The 14,524-nt window shown below is 51.1% G+C and overlaps 6 protein-coding genes across 6 annotated transcripts; 1 reads left to right on the top strand and 5 right to left on the bottom strand.

Moving 5' to 3' along the window:
• Positions 1 to 3,860: 3,860 nt before the first annotated feature.
• Positions 3,861 to 4,396, bottom strand: BP01DRAFT_381395 (DUF3140 domain-containing protein; the record flags this gene model as incomplete). Its single annotated transcript, XM_025577304.1, has 3 exons — positions 3,861 to 4,062; positions 4,171 to 4,290; positions 4,368 to 4,396. The coding sequence occupies 3 exons, from the start codon at positions 4,394 to 4,396 to the stop codon at positions 3,861 to 3,863; spliced, it is 351 nt and encodes a 116-aa protein (XP_025432952.1).
• A 502-nt stretch (positions 4,397 to 4,898) lies between these two features.
• BP01DRAFT_381394 (uncharacterized protein) lies at positions 4,899 to 5,773 on the bottom strand (the record flags this gene model as incomplete). Its single annotated transcript, XM_025577303.1, has 5 exons — positions 4,899 to 4,930; positions 4,988 to 5,083; positions 5,148 to 5,282; positions 5,490 to 5,575; positions 5,646 to 5,773. The coding sequence occupies 5 exons, from the start codon at positions 5,771 to 5,773 to the stop codon at positions 4,899 to 4,901; spliced, it is 477 nt and encodes a 158-aa protein (XP_025432951.1).
• Positions 5,774 to 6,329: 556 nt separating this feature from the next.
• On the bottom strand, positions 6,330 to 6,863 carry BP01DRAFT_381393 (uncharacterized protein; the record flags this gene model as incomplete). The annotated part of the gene is made up of 2 exons (XM_025577302.1): positions 6,330 to 6,753; positions 6,820 to 6,863. The coding sequence occupies 2 exons, from the start codon at positions 6,861 to 6,863 to the stop codon at positions 6,330 to 6,332; spliced, it is 468 nt and encodes a 155-aa protein (XP_025432950.1).
• A 331-nt stretch (positions 6,864 to 7,194) lies between these two features.
• Positions 7,195 to 8,808, bottom strand: BP01DRAFT_241451 (uncharacterized protein). Its single transcript, XM_025571272.1, has 4 exons — positions 8,552 to 8,808; positions 8,250 to 8,486; positions 7,480 to 8,186; positions 7,195 to 7,411 (listed from the first exon to the last, which is right to left on the bottom strand). The coding sequence occupies exons 1-3, from the start codon at positions 8,710 to 8,712 to the stop codon at positions 7,595 to 7,597; spliced, it is 990 nt and encodes a 329-aa protein (XP_025432949.1). The 5' UTR covers positions 8,713 to 8,808; the 3' UTR covers positions 7,195 to 7,411; positions 7,480 to 7,594.
• A 771-nt stretch (positions 8,809 to 9,579) lies between these two features.
• On the top strand, positions 9,580 to 11,182 carry BP01DRAFT_355373 (SDR family oxidoreductase). The gene is made up of 5 exons (XM_025574670.1): positions 9,580 to 9,854; positions 9,941 to 9,999; positions 10,072 to 10,452; positions 10,573 to 10,770; positions 10,866 to 11,182. Exons 1-5 carry the CDS (start codon positions 9,779 to 9,781, stop codon positions 10,947 to 10,949), a joined length of 798 nt encoding a protein of 265 aa, XP_025432948.1. The 5' UTR covers positions 9,580 to 9,778; the 3' UTR covers positions 10,950 to 11,182.
• On the bottom strand, positions 11,071 to 14,282 carry BP01DRAFT_241447 (putative GTPase activating protein (Evi5)). The gene is made up of 4 exons (XM_025571271.1): positions 13,768 to 14,282; positions 13,101 to 13,714; positions 12,692 to 13,048; positions 11,071 to 12,642 (listed from the first exon to the last, which is right to left on the bottom strand). The coding sequence occupies exons 1-4, from the start codon at positions 14,158 to 14,160 to the stop codon at positions 11,325 to 11,327; spliced, it is 2,682 nt and encodes an 893-aa protein (XP_025432947.1). The 5' UTR covers positions 14,161 to 14,282; the 3' UTR covers positions 11,071 to 11,324.
• Positions 14,283 to 14,524: the final 242 nt, after the last annotated feature.

Raw genomic sequence — 14,524 nt, 5'->3', positions numbered from 1 at the left:
CATATGAGAGGCGTGTGAGCCTCTACTAGCGGACACGACGAGGTGCTGACCAGATGGCCCATGCCGTAGCAACTTTGTTATTTTTTGGAGGGCAGTATTGCGAGGGGGTAACCCGAGCCGAAATTTCTGCCATGCTCGTATCTAACATTGCAAGCCCTGCTTGGAAAGTAACGGGCCTTGACCTCGTGGCATTTCGATTCTGCATGACGGCCGGCCCAAGGCTGTGAATAAGCGAGCATGGATGCTCATCCCAGAGTGTTTATCAGCTGTCTCTGGAACCTCGCCTATGGGAAAGCGAGCGAGCAGACCCTCGGAAGTGTATATCCAGCATCAAGTTGCAACGGATTGGCCGGGACGGAGTTGACCCACGGCCAGGCTCGGCTCCAAGAATGATCTATGTCATGAATCATGTCTAAGACAATTCAGAGCCCGTTTCCCGTGGCGTATTCTCCGCTTCCAAAAGTCCGATTTACTGCAAGCCTGAAAAGTAAAGGTCATGTTTACCGGCACATCTTACGGTCCGCCAACACATGGCATGCCTGATGCTGGTTCCCTGGGCTTGTTGGGAATAGTACTGACCGCTAGTCGTCCCTTCGGACACCGCTCAGACATGTTCCCCATCCGCTCGACGTATCATATACCAGGTCCTCCCACAAAAGAGAGCTTTGAAGGCGGCTCATTGCTCACAGGTCCATTTTTGGAGGTGGAGCAACCCATGGGGCTCTATCGTTTAATTTTAGAAGCCAATGAAAAGACCCTTCGTACCAAACAAAATACCCTGGCGAGGAGACTCCCGAAAGAGTGACAGCTGTATGTAATCGTAAGGGCGTGGGCCCTCCCACCTTGCGAGATAGAAGATCCTTGGCTTATTGTGGGGAGACACCGCAGCACTGGGGCCAGACGAGCGTAGGGGGCTTGGCGATTGGGGCGGAAGTGGAAGTTTTGACAGCAGGAACCACAAGACGTCGACAATTCCAGTACACTGTAGGAATGCTCGTTGGGAACAAGCGCAGGTGACCTTGTTGCATAGAAAAATAAGGCCAGAAAAAAAAAAACAAATAAATAGAAACCAAGAAAGAGGAGGTTCGCGAAAAGGAACCGCAGAAAAAAAGCAAACCGAACGACCCGCGCCAAGGGCGAGAAAAAAATGTGAGGGCTCTGCCTTGTCAGGCATTTTTCAGACTGACCTCAAAAAGTCATGACTCCAACAGAAGCCTCTGATGCAATAGGCTTTATCCAGTTTTCATTGTAAGGCACAAAGTCACCAGCCTTGGCCCTGTGTATATTAGCAAATAGCACGGCCCCGCAAGCCATCGAATGTACTCTATACGAACCCGATTAGCGAAATTACACCAGCTAAACCCAGTCCGGTCGTATGACGTGAATAGTAAAATGGCGGCTCAAGCCAGAAATCAATATCAAAGTTGAGATAGGAACAACAGCCAAGCGCAAGTTGCTCAACCCCTCGGAGAGTCCGAGTAAGAGCCAAAGACCTGACCAAATGCTATGAGCTCATTGCCCTGCAGCAGTGCCAGGGGCAATCATCATGCGCTGGCACAACACAACAACATGAGCTTCCCTCCCTCCTTCTGGGGTAAACGGCAGCGAACACGGGCTGAACGTGATGTCATGACTTATTCTCCGAAGCAAAAACTCTATCATTGAAGGTTCGAAGAGGTACGCTCCCGCACCCATGGCGCCCAAAAGGCTTGCGGCGGGTTCCTTTAGCGAATCTGGGTTTGAAGAACTTATCCCCGGACGAACCGAGCTAGGAGATAACAATCATGTCTGAGTAACTTTTGCAATCGGAAGGGAACATGTTCTGTCGCACAAGGAGCCGACCTGGGTGGTTCGTACCGCCACGTGCCGGCTGTATTAGTAACGAACCCAGTGCATGCTGTGCATATATCCAGAGCGAGAGGCCTGGAGGTATGGGGAGTTCCATATGTAAGAAAGATGACTGTGAGATGTTACGAGGAAAAACACCCTTCAAGGAAACACCCACTGGCCAGACGCTTAGTAGCTTGGGTTATGCCTCTTCCTGGGTGATATTTAGTCCTCGAATGTATTCTTGATCCTGCAGTATTTCTGGTCCAGTCCAGAGGCATGCTTTCGAAGCTAGACAGCTTCTGATTAATTGTTCCTGATTGGTGATCGTTGGGGATATACTGTCTATGACCGTGACTCGGAGCTAATGGAATGAGATCGCGTGTCATGATAGTAGTTGTGGAAAGAGTGCCGCTTAGTGATTTCACTGAAGCGTGCTATTGGGTGCTAGGACACTTGCTAAGCACCATTGAGACGCGGCACACGTGGTGCCATGGGCCGTTCTGTTTTCTTTTGAATGGAGTGAGAGCGACCGCCAGTGACTGTACATCGTATTCCAATAACCAGCTAAGGCGCAAAGAAGGATTTCTTAGCCAATGGCTCAGTGGGGGAGGGTGCTAGGTCATTTACTTACAGCTCGAAGCATGACAGCCAATCGTAAGATCAGGTCTTGAATTGGGGAGCAGCAGTCGGGCTACTGTAAGTGGGGAAATGTCACTTTTCGCGAGTCGATAAGCAAGATCCAGGATCGACAAAGTCTGGTCCTGGAGCTGTGGGGATTGAACATGGAGAGGGCGTGACTGGGGTTGGGTGGGCAGTAGTGGATGGGGGGTTAGCGGGATCTGGCGAGGAGGGGAAGGGAAAATGAAGCTGGCCTGGAAGAGTTAAGTTAGTCGAAGATTTGGCGATCCTTTGGCGGACTGGTTTTTTCCCACGTTGTTCGGGTGTCACGGCATCGCCGCCATCACCTTTGTTTTGACCTACGAAGAACTTGGGAGTTTCGACTCTACTCAGTAGTCATTGACATTCTACTCCGTAGACTACAGCATCATCTCGTATATTTCCAAATTGACCCCCCAACATCTGCTCTCACTTCCGCAAAAGACCGTGCAGCAACCATCTCGATGCAGCAGCATGTGAAAGGCCCGCCAAGCAGTGAGACAATCTCTACGGTGAGAAAACATACCTGGGCTTACAATGCATACTAACGAGACATCCAAGGTCCTTCATGTCATGGATCTAGAGGTATCCGAGTTCGGTTCCGCCGTGGATGAACTTACCGGAGTACACACAGGTAGCGGCCTGTGCGGGAACTAGTCGGGGTAGTATGAAGCTATCGCAGCGCCAGTTACGTACTCCTGCTCAGCTAGCCACTGCAAGTGCAAGCCTGGTTTATGATCGCCACCGGAAATGTTATAACGGTAGCAAAGAACCGGAAGAGCGCGGAGAGACTAGCATCAATAATGATGATGTTGTTTGAACCGAAGATCGCTATCCTCGCCTCGCTTGTAATGATTGTTCTTCTTTCGTCCAACATTGGAGCAAGAGATTGATATATACAGGGATCATTCTTATCGGAGAAATTTTGCCGATCGACAGACATAAGCCGCCAACTTCTGGTTACGTCCGGCACCGCCGTTAGTTAGTGTGACCGGTTTTGCTGTAAGATTCATGAGGATCTATTGACTGGGTGTACTAGCATCCTAGCTTCCAACCATCCAGAGACGTGCCTTGCACCAGTCAGCACAAACACGAGAATGTGCAGTGAGATCAAGTGCGATGCTTGAATAGTGGTTTTCCAGTATCACGGTGAAATTATGCAAAGCCTTCTATGAAGGATAGATGAATCTTCCCCCACTTCATGGCGTCTCTGCGCTGAGCTAATGCCGACACCCAGAGCAGCTGACATTCAGCAAGCAGCTAAAGCTCTGGCTGGACCAAATTCCAGAATCGGCACTATTATCATACAAACTATACTGCCAGCCTATTTATACACGCCCGAGATGTAAAGGTGTCCCAAACCGGTAACAGCCTCACTCCTTCAGCGCATCATGACCCCAATTTTTCAGAGACCGGTAACTCTTACTGTCTGTGTTCTGCTTTGCTGTCTCCTCCTGGGCCAGATGCCGCTTACAGTACGAGACCACCTTGCGCATATGATCAATGTCCTGGTCGGAGTACTTGGACGCATCCTTGGAAGGATTTCCCTCTAGAATTTCGACAATCTTTCGACCACTAGAATGAAGAAAAGGGGACACTCAAGCTCAGCATACATAAGACATTACACGCAGGGGCCACAAGGGATGATCCCGGGGGCAAAAACAAAAGGGCTAGCTAGCTTACCTCTCATGCCCGATGCTCTCGCCTGACTCATTATTGCTCCAGCCGGATGATTGGGACTGTTCTTCTTGGAGCCAGTCGCGGAGCTCATTGGGGGTCATATTGACCAGCTCATTGAACTCGCTGAATTAGTTAAGTAGATTAAGTCAGCACTAACTTTTGACGGGAGAACCAGTGATAATTTTGGGGTGTATGCTCACTCAATGACAGTATCCTTGCTTTTAACCATTTTGATGTCTCTTTCTAATTCTGATTTGTGTGATATGAGAAGGAAGAAGGGGTTGTAGGACCAGCTATTTTGTACGGCAGCTGGTCGGGCGTGACGTCACCCTTTCCGAGAACAAACTGCGGCGTCATCATGTGTAGTGCATCTGAGTGCAATAACAACTTATCCACAGTCTAGGAATCAAACATTCCAGATTGAGTTTCGTTCGTCTCAGAGTCGGTCCTGTTTTCATGGTTCACTGTAACGGCAATAACCGGCTTGCTAACTTAGAATATTTCGAGCCTGCGAATCACGACGGTAGCTTGTACAGTCTCAAGACAAGATATCTTGCATATTGCTCTATGATCTGCCTTTCAAGAGCTCACGCGTGTATGCCGACAGTTCCACTCATCTTTCAGCAACTCTTTGACTGAGCTACGCTGGATAAGATCCCATTGCAACATCTTCCGTACTAAAACCAGAAAATCGGCCTTTCCCTTCCCCTCAAGAGTCCTTTCCCTCTCTTCTAGGGGAGTGCTATACCAGCACAGAAGTCACCTATGATACATAATTAGCAGGAATCGGACTGGCCCCCATGAGCACTGAGTGTCTTACCTCGATCGGTGAAGAACTTGTGTCTCAGCGTCCAGGGAGCCCTTCGGATGACTTCCGGCGCTCGATAGACATCAGGTTGAAAATCCTCTGTATGCTCTACCTCGCTGGGAGGCTGATCCGAAGTCACAAAGGAACGGGGCTCCCCATTCCTTAGGCATACTTGACTTCTGAGAAACGCATGTGATTTTCTCATCAAGCTCCTTCCTCGGACGCGGCGTCTGAAGCACTTGTTCAACAAAGTTCTCGAAGACAGAGTCATCGCCCTTGCCAAACATGTTCTTGTCAGCCTTGATATCTGAAAGACTTCAACGTGTAAGTACAGAACAGGCACGGAAAGTATCCGCACGGGATAACGATGCCAAAAAAAAGTCAGTTTGCTTTCCCACAGTTTGGGGTGTACAAGACAGCGATGCTTATCGCCAGGCCCGTTGATATCGAAAGAGTCAAGCAAAGACCTGACAGCGCCACGATCCGGATGACATTTCTGGACTGCTCTCCATACCCTTGTACATGTGAAGCTCGTCATCCAATTGCTGGCCGACAGGTTCAGATGTGATATAGATTTTGAGGGTAACGTAGCGACGGTAGCTACAGCTCTGATACGTCAGCAGGCTGTTTCCTAGTATAATTGCTGTCATACAAGACAAGGGTTGCTCACTTCATCTCCCGCGCAAGCCAGACGATCGAACTGGCCCCAAATCCAAGTTTCCCTATCATCCGATATTGTTCCTTGACTATATCTTCTATTCGAGCAGGATAATCACGAGAAGCAACATAATTTGGCATAGTTTCTTCCTCAATTTTGTGGCTGGCTGGGATAAGGACGAAGTTTGCGGGAGAAACTCAGCGGTTTCCATGTCCGTTCTAGATGGGGTCAAGACCGTAGGAACGACGGCAGCACGATGAAAAGCAACGATAGATGCGCTTATACACTGGATCTTTAGCAATAGTCAAGAGACAGTGTTACCGATGGCGAGACTCAAAAATGTCAAGCCAACGGAGTTGCTGGAAAATACAGAGTGGTAGGTCGACTCCATGGTTTCCGTGAGGGTGGCAAAGATCAATGAGACCAAGGCGTATGTCGTAGCCATGTAGGTTGTCGGCAGAATGGAATGGGAGACTGAGCCAGGATCTGCATGGGTTATATGGCGCTTTCGAGCATGGTAAATGAATCGACGCGGGCCTGATGTTTGGAACGATACTTCTTGTCATTCACACATTCCCTCTGTAATCGCTCCGCCTTACGCCTCAGAAGGACGACGCTGTACGTCTCGCGAAGCACAGCCAGTAGGAGCAAGCTGAAGAAGCCAAGCACAATGGCCGCCAGCCAGATTGATCATCGTCAACCCAGGCTCTGGGCGATGTGAGCTCCGTCAACAGGGGAAATGAAATGTGCAATCATCTGAGTTCCCATTACTAATGCCATGGACCGGCCGGTCTGTTCCACATGGAACAGATCGCCGACGATGGCGGGCCCGAGAGTGAGAATGGACAGGCAGCAACCCGTCAAGAACCAGAAGGCGATCAGCATAGACATATTGACGCTCATCGCGCTGGCGACCAAGCAACAGAGCGCGAGGATATTTCCGATATGGAAGACGGGAAGCCGGCCGAACTTCTCGGAAAGCGGCGCAATGAAAATTGGACCGATTCCTTCTCCAAGCTCCCAGATCGTGACGAGCAAGGTCTGGTCAATTTTGCTGTGTGGATTAAACTCCTGCAAGATCTGCGGCGCTGTGGGAACGATCGTCAATGTAGGAAAGACACTATAAACTAATCAGTCCATGACGGCAGGTACACGGAGACTGGCAATAAATCACAAAGAGGCTCACATCTTACGAAGCCCAACCAAGATATAACGAACATAATCAGTCATTTTTGCTTGGTTGACCAATTTAACGGGTTCGTCGTCTTCGAAATCCACGCTGACGACATGTAGACCCTTGTCCACAGTGGTGTTTTCCAATGGTTGTTCGGAAGTCTTTCGGTAGGATTTCTGCCTAACAATTGTTGCTGCTCGACTTCAGAAAGAAAGTGGACTGGATGGGTGATAGCCTCGTTGATGAAAGACATCATACGCAAAAATGTTTCCTCAAATGTTAAGAAAGCGGTAGTGAGGGAGGGCTGGCATGATTCAGCACAGTGACAGCATAAATTAACGCGCTATGCTTATCTATCGTTGCAAGGATAGTATGATTGATGCGATTAGTGCAACAATATTATTGCTGATTGCGCGTTGCAGGGGTCGTTTCTCCGATGGGACACTAATAGAAAGCTTTGGGTGCTAAAGGAAGAGCCTAGGTAACAAGGAATCATTAGATTGCTTCGAGTACCTCAGGGAACAATAAAGTAAGAAAGCTGATCTAGCATGCGAGTCGATCAGAAACAGAAGAGCAAATGTCATGCTCCATAACTTCCAATGTGCTAAATAGTCAATCTTAGCCACGAATGTGCTCTATGCCTGCAAATGTACGGGGACAGAGGCAACTCACCAATTAGTTCTAGTCCCTAGGAATCATCATGTTTGTCTATAGCAATATATTCGGAATACCACAGGGCTTGAGTAGATGCGAGAAGAGTGGTACGATTGAGAGCCATGCAGTCAACCTAGTGAAATCCACCCAGAGCGATCCCACACCTCTGGATCTGCTTGTACACGAGCTCCTTAGCGAGATAGTCCTCGGTCGCATCAATGATAGTATCGAGCTCATCGACCGCATCGAGGCCAATATCCGCCAGTCCGTTAGGCACATCGAAGCGAAACATACGGCTCGCATCATCCAGCTCGGTATGTTCCCTGATAAACTTATTCATATCCCTCTCAGTGTCGACGTAGTCCTTGCGAGTCGTTTTGATCAAGCCAAACATTGTCTTATTGAGTCTTTTGATCGACGGGACGCCAGTGCCGATCGAGACCAGACATTGGATCTGACTGTCCAGTGAGCCTGAGGGCCAGATTCCTCTGGCTTCTATCCAAACCTCCCGCACCGGGTTATTTGCTTCGGTGATGCTGCTGTAGAACTGACGTCCGCTAGGGCCGATCGGAACGGGATCGAATAGTTGTGGCGTGGACATACAGGCCTTGCCTGCTTGCCAAACTTTTGCGGTCTTGAACAACTCGTTGGAACAATATTTGCTTGGGTAGCTCGTCAAAGGGGCAGAGTTTCTTTTGGGTCCGTCATCTGTAACGCAAGCAAAGCTACGTCTGGTTAGTTTGCTAACTCGAAGAGGACGAAAAAGCTCTGTCAAGCAGCATGCTTACACCCTGCACGAAGTATCAATGTCCCTGAGGAGCACATCATCCTCATACCCAAGCTCGTGGAGGATCGCCTTCATTGCCGATTCCACTCTTCCTCCATCATATTTCGATTGGCGGCACAGATTGGTCGTGAGAGGCATATGTCTTTTGCGAGCGAAGACGAACTTCACGAGTCGTCGGTAGGCGTTGATACACTGATCAATGTCCATCTTGAGGCGGCCTAGCATAATCGCGATCAGGCTATGATAGATTTAGGTAGTTAGCGACCGATGCTGCTGCGCAGCTACCGCGCAAGATCGGCTTACCCGCCCGAGCCCGAACCTCCAATGAGATTAAAATAGTCGCATGGTCTGGGTGTGTTCTCTCCGTCGATGGATTCCAGAATATGCTTGAGAATGTAGAGCGAAGAGAGACTGCGGACAGCCCCGCCATCAAGGCTGAGGAGACTGATGTTGCGTTCCACCATCGGCGCAATGGTCGTGTTTACTTTGAATGAAAGTCAATTCAGTCGCAGCACCAGCCATTTCTGAGTCGCACATTTCGGGAGGTTGATAGTCTAAATACGAAGAGACGATAACGTTCTGTCAGAAGGTCGGTCTCAAACCCCGCGACGATGACGCGAAGTAGTTCATCCTGCGAAGCATTATCGGGGCTGTGATTAGTGCAGCCAGTGACAGGGAAGTTCCCAGTGACTGCATTTCCGCCTCGGTGGGACGATCGACAGTGTCAACGCGGGTTGATGGCATATGATCATCAAATGGCGCTGCCGCCTCAGAGCCTTGGGCATGTCAATGCTAATGGCCAAGCCACAGACACGGCTTATCATCGCGCGCTCTGATTAGATGAGCTTGTCCGTGTTGGAGGCTCCTGTGTTGCGTTTGGAGTTGAGGATATTCGGGTCCCATAGGCTACGATGGCCGCCACGTCGACAACGCTTAGCGCTATTGAGCCCGCAAAGCCAGACGATCAGCTATCATTGGGCCCTGGATACAGGTTATTCTTCTGCCTGATTCATTGGACGCTTTCCGCGGTTCTGAAGGGGAAGAACGATGCTTGATCCGTAAAGCCTCGTGTGGCCGCTAGTGTGGCTGCTTTGTCTTCTTGTCGCTCTCGCCTCGAAGTATATTCGTTTCAAAATCTATCGGATTGAACCTCGGGATGCCTCATCCTGTCCGACTGCGACAATGTCATGGTACAGTCTACCTGCACATCGTTCGTTTGCGTTGGTCGGGCTGCGCGCTCAGCTGCGGTTGCTGTGATGTACTGACGCGCTCTTACTAAACGAGTCTATGGAGAAAATGGCCCATCTATATTGTCTTGCAAAATTAATAAGCAACAATAGGGACTGTATCTTCGCAGCGAAGATGCTGCTCTGAGCGGGTGACAGAGAGAGACAGAAGAGCTCGGAGAGCCTCCGACAGGCGGGGTATTTTCCCCTCCATCATGTTTTATACTCTATCCAGATCTCCACCCAAGCTTCACTTCCCCCAGCAGCAGCAGCCACCACGATCTCGACCTCCGAATCTCACAAAATGGTGCTCGCCAAACCCGAGAACAAACACGTCCTCAAAGCCTTTGACCTGACCGGCAAAGTCGCCGCCGTAACAGGTACCACACCCCCCAATCCTCCACCTCCACCTAATCCACCTTCCCCCACCTTCCCCTCACCAGACAGATAACACAGAAATCACCAGGCGGCGCCCGAGGCATCGGCCTCGAAGTTTCCCAAGCATTAGCAGAAGCCGGAGCCAACGTGAGAGCAGCACTATCCCCCAAGCCCCAAGCATTCCTGTGACTTACCACGTTCCTCCTGCACGAAAAAAAGATAGCCATAATCTACAACTCCTCCACCCCCGAAACCGTCATCAACCTCGCCACAACTCTCGCCTCGACCAACAAGATCAGAGCGCTCGCCTACCGCGCCGATGTCTCCGACCAGGCCTCCATCACCTCCACAATCCAGCAGATCGCCGCCGACTTCTCCCGGCTGGACATCATTGTCGTGAACTCGGGGATCGTCTCCAACGTCCCCGCGGAGGACTACACGCCCGACCAATGGCACGCGATCATGAAGGTGAACCTCGATGGCGCGTTCTGGACCGCCCAGGCCGCCGCGCAGATCTTCAAGAGCCAGGGGCACGGGAATGTCATTTTCACAGCCTCGGTGAGTGCCGGGTTGGTGAACGTGCCGCAGAGGCAGGCTGCTGTATGTTCTTATCCCCCCTCTGATCCCGTAGCAATAAAAGATAAATTGAGATATCTATCTTGAAATGAAAGGGGGGGCACGCTAACAAGTTCGCTTCCGTCGTGGGGGGGGGGGGGATAGTATAACGCTTCGAAAGCCGGGGTCGTGCAATTAGCCAAATGCCTAGCGGTAGAATGGGTGGACTTCTGCCGCGTGAACTGCATCTCGCCTGGATTCATCGAGACCGAGATTCTGGATATCCATCCACAGGAGTGGCGCGAGAAGTGGTTTAGTATGATCCCCGCGCAGCGGATGGCGGATGCGTATGAGCTGAAGGGGGTAAGTGCTTTTCTTCGCGCTTTGCTGCTTCGAACAGACGAATCCATGGAACCGGCGGGGGATTGGTGCTAACGCGGTCTTCCTCGAACAACTAGGCTTATGTGTTTTGCGCGTCGGATGCGTCGAGTTATATGACCGGGGCGAACCTTGTCATTGATGGGGGCTATACACTTCCATAGGAGTATACTAAGCCAACCGTCAGAAGATTTGGGGGAGAGGCGGCGATGGTCTGCACCTTAAGCTCAAAGGGTGCGATGGGGCTGCGAGACTATAGTATGCATCTCTGTTGCCGCATAAGATACATTCTTGCCTTCAAGTTAAGGGTCCACAGGCAGGTCATCTTCGCTTGTATGCTTGGCTTGTGCTTTGATTAAATTTATAAAAATGGGACCACTCTAGTCTAGTATAATGGGTAACTAAAACTTAGTATACATGGATATCGTAACAATCCCCCACTCAAAACCATCTACACCACCTTAAGTACACCCGCGTCACCAAACTCCGGACCAAGCCAATATGTAGTTCTGGAAATGCCGTACATGTCTCTCCAGTGTTTACCGTCCGTCAAATGTCTCGTTGCTTGTAGACACGGCTCGTCGTCCCCAGCCACTGAAGAGCCCTCCCCCATTTGCAGGCTCCGTGGAGACCTTGGATATATTCAGGCTAGAAGACGACCGGCCCAGAAACGAAAGCCGAGCCTCGGTGTTTTGACCGTTCCGAGAGACCACCTTGCGCAACGCGTCGAACTTTGCCTTGACTTCCTCAAGCTCCTGTCGTGCAACTGCCTCTGCTGTCTTTGCATTTACTAGCTCCAGAAGCAGCGCTTCCTCCGCTGCTGGCTTGTTGTTTTCGGTGGCCAGCACTGACTGCAGTCCCAAGCTGCTCGACCGTTTGTTGAACGTGCTCTTCTGGCTCTTCTGCGAGTTGGTTCGCACCAACCTGAGTTCTCGTAGCCCGGTGCTTGTATAGCCTTCGCTTGTCTCGCTCGTGGGAGATCCGTATGAGTCTGGCGGAGTATCGGAAGTGCGGGTCTTCACGGTCCGCAGCTCGCGAACCATGCGCTCCAATCGCTGTCGCTCCCGATAGCTATCCTGGATCCGGCCGCGGGCTTCGCGGAGCTGCTCCCGCAAGGACGAATTGTCTTTGTCAATTTCGTCAATACGACGCGTCAGACCCGAGCATCGACTAGCTTCCGTCGCATGCATTTCCTTCCATCGCTTGAGGTCATCCCGAAGCTGTTGCTTAGTCTGATCCATGGGAACATGCTTCGTAGATTCTACCGTGGCGAAGCGTGCGTCTGCCTTATGAACCAGTTCCATCGGAGGCTCATCGCTGGTCTGCTTGATGTATTGCAGCATTGACTTTGCAAGCGCTTGGTCTTCCTCACGTTCCTCCCGCTCCTGCTGCAACTCGCGGGTGAGGTCTGCATGTTGCCGTTGGAGATCACTGAGAGCCATCAGAAGATCTTCGATTTGGGTGTGGAGATCGCGGTCTTTGTGCTGCGACATAGCGGATTTCGCACGCGGTTTCGGCGCGTCCGTCGACAGCTCTGTCGGGGCCGTGCTAGCGTCGGATATCGATTCGACCGAGTTAAGTGTGGAGGTCATGCTCTGTTTAGACGCCGAGCGCCGGATAGCCGCGCTAGCGGCGTTAGGGTTGAGATTAACCGACTTGGTGGAGTTATGGGAGGAACCGGCCCAAAGCCGTCCAAGGAACCTTGAAGCCGTTGCTTGCATCTGGGGGAAAGAGATGCCGGTCGGCACACCTTGAGATTGGTTGTAGCTGGCTTCCAATGCCTGCAAACTCTCCTTCGAAACGAGCGAGGTGAGTGAAACGAAATCATTCACAAACTCGTCAGCATGGCAAGCGTAACTGCAGATTGTTAGCGGAAGCTACTAGAATTGATTGGCAGGCCACATACGTATCCCAGAGACCTCTGGACAGCAAAAGCTGCATGACGTCCTCAAATTCCGCGCAAGCCATAAGCTTCTTTTCGTTGCGTGTCATAAGAGACAGAGCGACGCGCATCAAAGTTTCGCAAGCTCCTTCAAGAAAAATCACATCGTAAATCCGAAGAAGCATGGGAAGCGGGCAGGCGACTGCGAAGAATGATAAGAACCACTGAGATACATAGACGGGCTCCACGTTCAATGCCTCCAAATGCGCAAATAAGGTTGGCCGTAAGCGGGACAATAGGTTCTGGAACTGGTAGACACGGAGATGAAGCCCCGAAAGGTCTGGGAGGTAGCAGGTCCGCAAGTCATAATGGTCCATCAACCTGGTGCCGTTAGTCTACTGAGTTCTGGTTCCTGCATGATGGAAGAACCTACCGCACAAGCACGCAGAATGCTTCTGCATCCGTCATGTGCATAAGCAAGGGACCAACAACAAACCCTAGTCCTTGGCAGTAGCCAATCTTCGTGTCGTAGAGACTAAAACATTTCAGAACTCGACCCAGCATCTGCTGTCCTTCACCATTGGGATCACGGAACATCTCCACGTTAGGGAAGCTGCGCCCTATATCCTTGCCGATCAGCCCTTCATATGGACTTGTTTCGCCGCATAGTCTCTGATATTCTGACAACAAGGTCGAATCTCGAGCCCCTGCCAGGCTGGGCCATACAACTCCTCGCAGCGGCGGAGGGACACCGCTTCGAATCTTGTTCGAAGTCAAAGTCGGGAGACGCTGGGCTGTCTGCGGATAGTCTGCCACCAAGGCTGCCCAGAATTCCAACTCCGTCATAGGCGGTGGAGGCAGTTGCGAATATCGCAGGGATGACCGGGGGTCCTCATCGATCAGGCGTTTGATTTGATGTAGGGACTGCGATCGAGACGGCCTCTGCGATACTTGCTGTGCATGAGTCTTCTTCGCCAAACCCGACTTGGGATTTGTCGCTAGCGCATTGTTTTCCTGTTCCAAGCGTGCTAGAAGGAGAGCAGTTGACTGGCTTATGTCAGTCTGTGCATCCCTGCCAGAGGCCTATTTGAGCAACATACCTCGTCTGATCCCTCGCAACGAGGCTCCTGCTCTTCAGTCTTCTCGAGCTCCTCCCAGTCCACCGCATCACCTTGTCGATCATGTTCCCCACTACTGCGAGATCGAGTCGAGCCGGAATCACGATATGCGACTGGCTGGAGCTCAAATGTTTGTGGGTCTTGGATAGGTGTGGTCCTTGCGTCGGTCTCTTCTTCGCTTGAGTGGTCATTCGTCGGGGTGACTATGTCGATCGGTGTGGGAGGGATGTCGAGCGTCCGCCAGTCGGGTTGTGTGTCTGATGAGTTGGAAGTCAACGGCACAGTCACCATTGAGTCGGTGCCACGCGACACCGTGTTTGTCGAGTCCGATTGGACATGAGACGGAACGTTATCAGAGCTCTCCATGGCCATCATGATGCTTCAGACTGCGATTGTGGTTGGTTCCTCACGGACGCCGCAGCGCATTCCTCGGGAAGATCTAGCCGTCAGGGGTATTGGCAGAGAGGGGAGGTTTCTGATGGGTGCGAGAAGAACGGGCGGTCAATGTAAGAGCGAGACGCGATAAGGGATCTGGAAAGTCGGAGGAGGGGCCGTCAATGGCGACAGCATATCTTGCGTAGAATGAACTGTTGCTTGTGTTTTCGTGGCTAAAATGATAACTACCTTAGGTCGTCGTTTGCGTGATCGGAATGGCGAGAGGCAGGCGATAAGAGGGGAAAGGGAAAGGCCAAAGGGAAAAAGAGGGAAAAAGAGAAAGGGAGACAAGCGTTAATTGAGG

Source organism: Aspergillus saccharolyticus (genome assembly GCF_003184585.1).
Source record: "Aspergillus saccharolyticus JOP 1030-1 unplaced genomic scaffold BP01scaffold_9, whole genome shotgun sequence".
Taxonomy (NCBI): domain Eukaryota; kingdom Fungi; phylum Ascomycota; class Eurotiomycetes; order Eurotiales; family Aspergillaceae; genus Aspergillus; species Aspergillus saccharolyticus.
This window is presented reverse-complemented; position numbering and strand designations above follow the sequence as displayed.